Source organism: Trichechus manatus, unplaced genomic scaffold, assembly GCF_000243295.1.
Source record: "Trichechus manatus latirostris isolate Lorelei unplaced genomic scaffold, TriManLat1.0 scaffold00004, whole genome shotgun sequence".
Lineage (NCBI taxonomy): Eukaryota > Metazoa > Chordata > Mammalia > Sirenia > Trichechidae > Trichechus > Trichechus manatus.
Window position 1 is genome coordinate 25,700,843 of NW_004443940.1, and position 2,180 is coordinate 25,703,022.

General features: G+C 41.7%; 1 protein-coding gene across 1 annotated transcript in view; it reads right to left on the minus strand.

The window, feature by feature from the left end:
- Window positions 1–304: 304 nt before the first annotated feature.
- The window catches only part of ECRG4 (ECRG4 augurin precursor), a 14,543-nt gene continuing 12,667 nt past the window's right edge, over window positions 305–2,180 (minus strand). The window contains exons 3-4 of the mRNA XM_023731920.1: window positions 1,739–1,773; window positions 305–1,372 (exon numbers count right to left, since the gene is read on the minus strand). Of these exons, the coding sequence (XP_023587688.1) occupies window positions 1,247–1,372; window positions 1,739–1,773 (161 nt within the window). The 3' untranslated portion in view covers window positions 305–1,246. The remainder of the gene's footprint in view (window positions 1,373–1,738; window positions 1,774–2,180) is intronic.

Consider the following 2,180-nt stretch of genomic DNA (forward strand, 5'->3'; position numbering starts at 1 on the left):
GGAGAAAATGTTATGTTGCCATTTCCAAGCTGAGCACAGGCTCAGGAAACTGTAGGCGCAAGAGGTATACTTTAGAGGAAAGAACATTTATTACCGCAGGGAGACCTGTGAGAGCAGGAACTCAAAGGGACTGCCTTGCTTTTTCCGGGTCTCGCATGTTTTCGCCCTTTGACAGGGTGCAGCCTTACCACTTCTCTATCGCTCGTTTTAGTGGAAAATATTTGAATTTTCCTTCTCTGACAGGTTCCCACCTTATACAGGTTCTGGCTTTGGCAGGTTTTACTGTATATTACAGATTGGTCTCTCAAATGTGGATAGCTTTTTAAATACAATTGGCCTCCTTGACAATCCTATGTGTTTTATGCATTTAAAAACATTATTCTTAAGAGGTATTCCTTGACACAGAAAAGTTGAAGACTGTCTGAGAGGCACTCCTTAGAATAAATGACCAAACAGATGTTCTGTTCCCAGCAGTATGGCGAATTAGATAACCTGAGGAAGCTGCCCAGCGGGAGCAAATGAAATACTGAACACAATTCTAAATATATAGAGAATATCTTTGTAGATGCGGCCCCTAGATGGTACAGAAATAAGGGATCTGCAGTCCCGAAATGAAGGAAAAGCCAACTATTATTGCCTAGGGATTTCTGCTGAACTCTTGTGAGAGCTTGAGCTGTCGAATAAGAATTCTCCAAACCATTGTCTGCAAGCTTTTACATGATTTTCATTAAATTTTCTTGCTGATTTTTATATCTTGCATTTAGCATGCACTAAATTTTAGCAAACTGAATACCCCTGACTCAGTACCATGGTTTACCTCGTGTGGTGGGAAGGATCTTGGAAGTGTAACTTGAGATAACAAGGGAGAAATACCTCTCAGAAGATGCTTCAACTTCAGAAACAGCAAGGGCATGAAAACTGTTGGCGGCTTAAATTTCAGCCAAATGAATTTGCAGAGACTTTTTAACAAAATGCTTTTATTCCGATTTTTAAATGAAAGGCATTTTTAGGTACCTGCATGAAATATCAAAAGGCATTCATATTCTTTGCGTAAGTCTTTTTCGTCACAGAAGACTCTAGAAAAGTAGATAGGAAAGATCAGCTGAAATAAAGCAAAATGGAAACCAGATAGTTTGAGATTATGAGATACATGAAGAAAATCACTCTTGGTGTCTTGGACACTGTGTGGTCATGGTTAGTAATCGTCATAGTTGACACTGGCTCCGTGCCTAACGCTGTAGGGGCTTCAGGGACCAATCGCAGCGTCTTCATCATAGTGACGCTGGTAGTAATCACGGTAATAGTCGCGCCCGTTTCTATTTCTGTTTAGCCAGTAGGTGATGTCATCTTCAAATTTCTGGAGGAAAAGAGACTTGATTTAAGGACACACACTCCCTTAGACCAACCACATCTTACCTAGGACTTTTCTCTGTGGTGGTTTTTCTTTAGTGATTAACAACCCTTACTAAGAATAACTCTTCGACATAGTATTCCTCTGCTCAGAAGTCAGTACCAACCAGCTATAAGGAATACTGATAAAAGCTCTTTTGCCCCAAAGGAATGCATGCCCATACCTTTGCAAATTTGTCATACCAGTTCTATATTTTCCCCAGACTCAAACATTTTTCTCTTTTTAGCAAATAAAATGGACACTTGCCAGATGCTCTAACAGCTTGGCCTGACCAACATCGTACTGTTTGCCCTGCAGACCTCTCATTGTGGGCAGACACTGTCTTACCTTTCCATCCTGTTGCTGTGCCTGGACCACTGACACTGCACATCCCAAAAACCAGACCAAGCCTGTTGCTGTCGTGTCGATTCCGACTCATAGCGACCCTATAGGACAGTGTAGAACTGCTCCATAGGGCTTCCAAGGAGTGGCTGGCAGATCTGAACTGCCAATCTTTTGGTTAGCAGACGTAGCTCTTAACCACTGCACCACCAGGGCTAGTAGGTACTTAATAACTGTTGACTGAATAAATCAACCACTGCATTGGCATGTTATAGCTACAGGACAGGATATTTTCAGTGCTTTTGGTGGTAATTCTTTTATACCTGTGTTGTTGATTACAGCGTGCATTTATTCATTCCACAAACATGTATTAAATGGACACAGCGTATCAGGCACTGTGCTAGGTGCTGGAGGGTCACCAAAACCAAATAAGACATTCCCTGCCTTC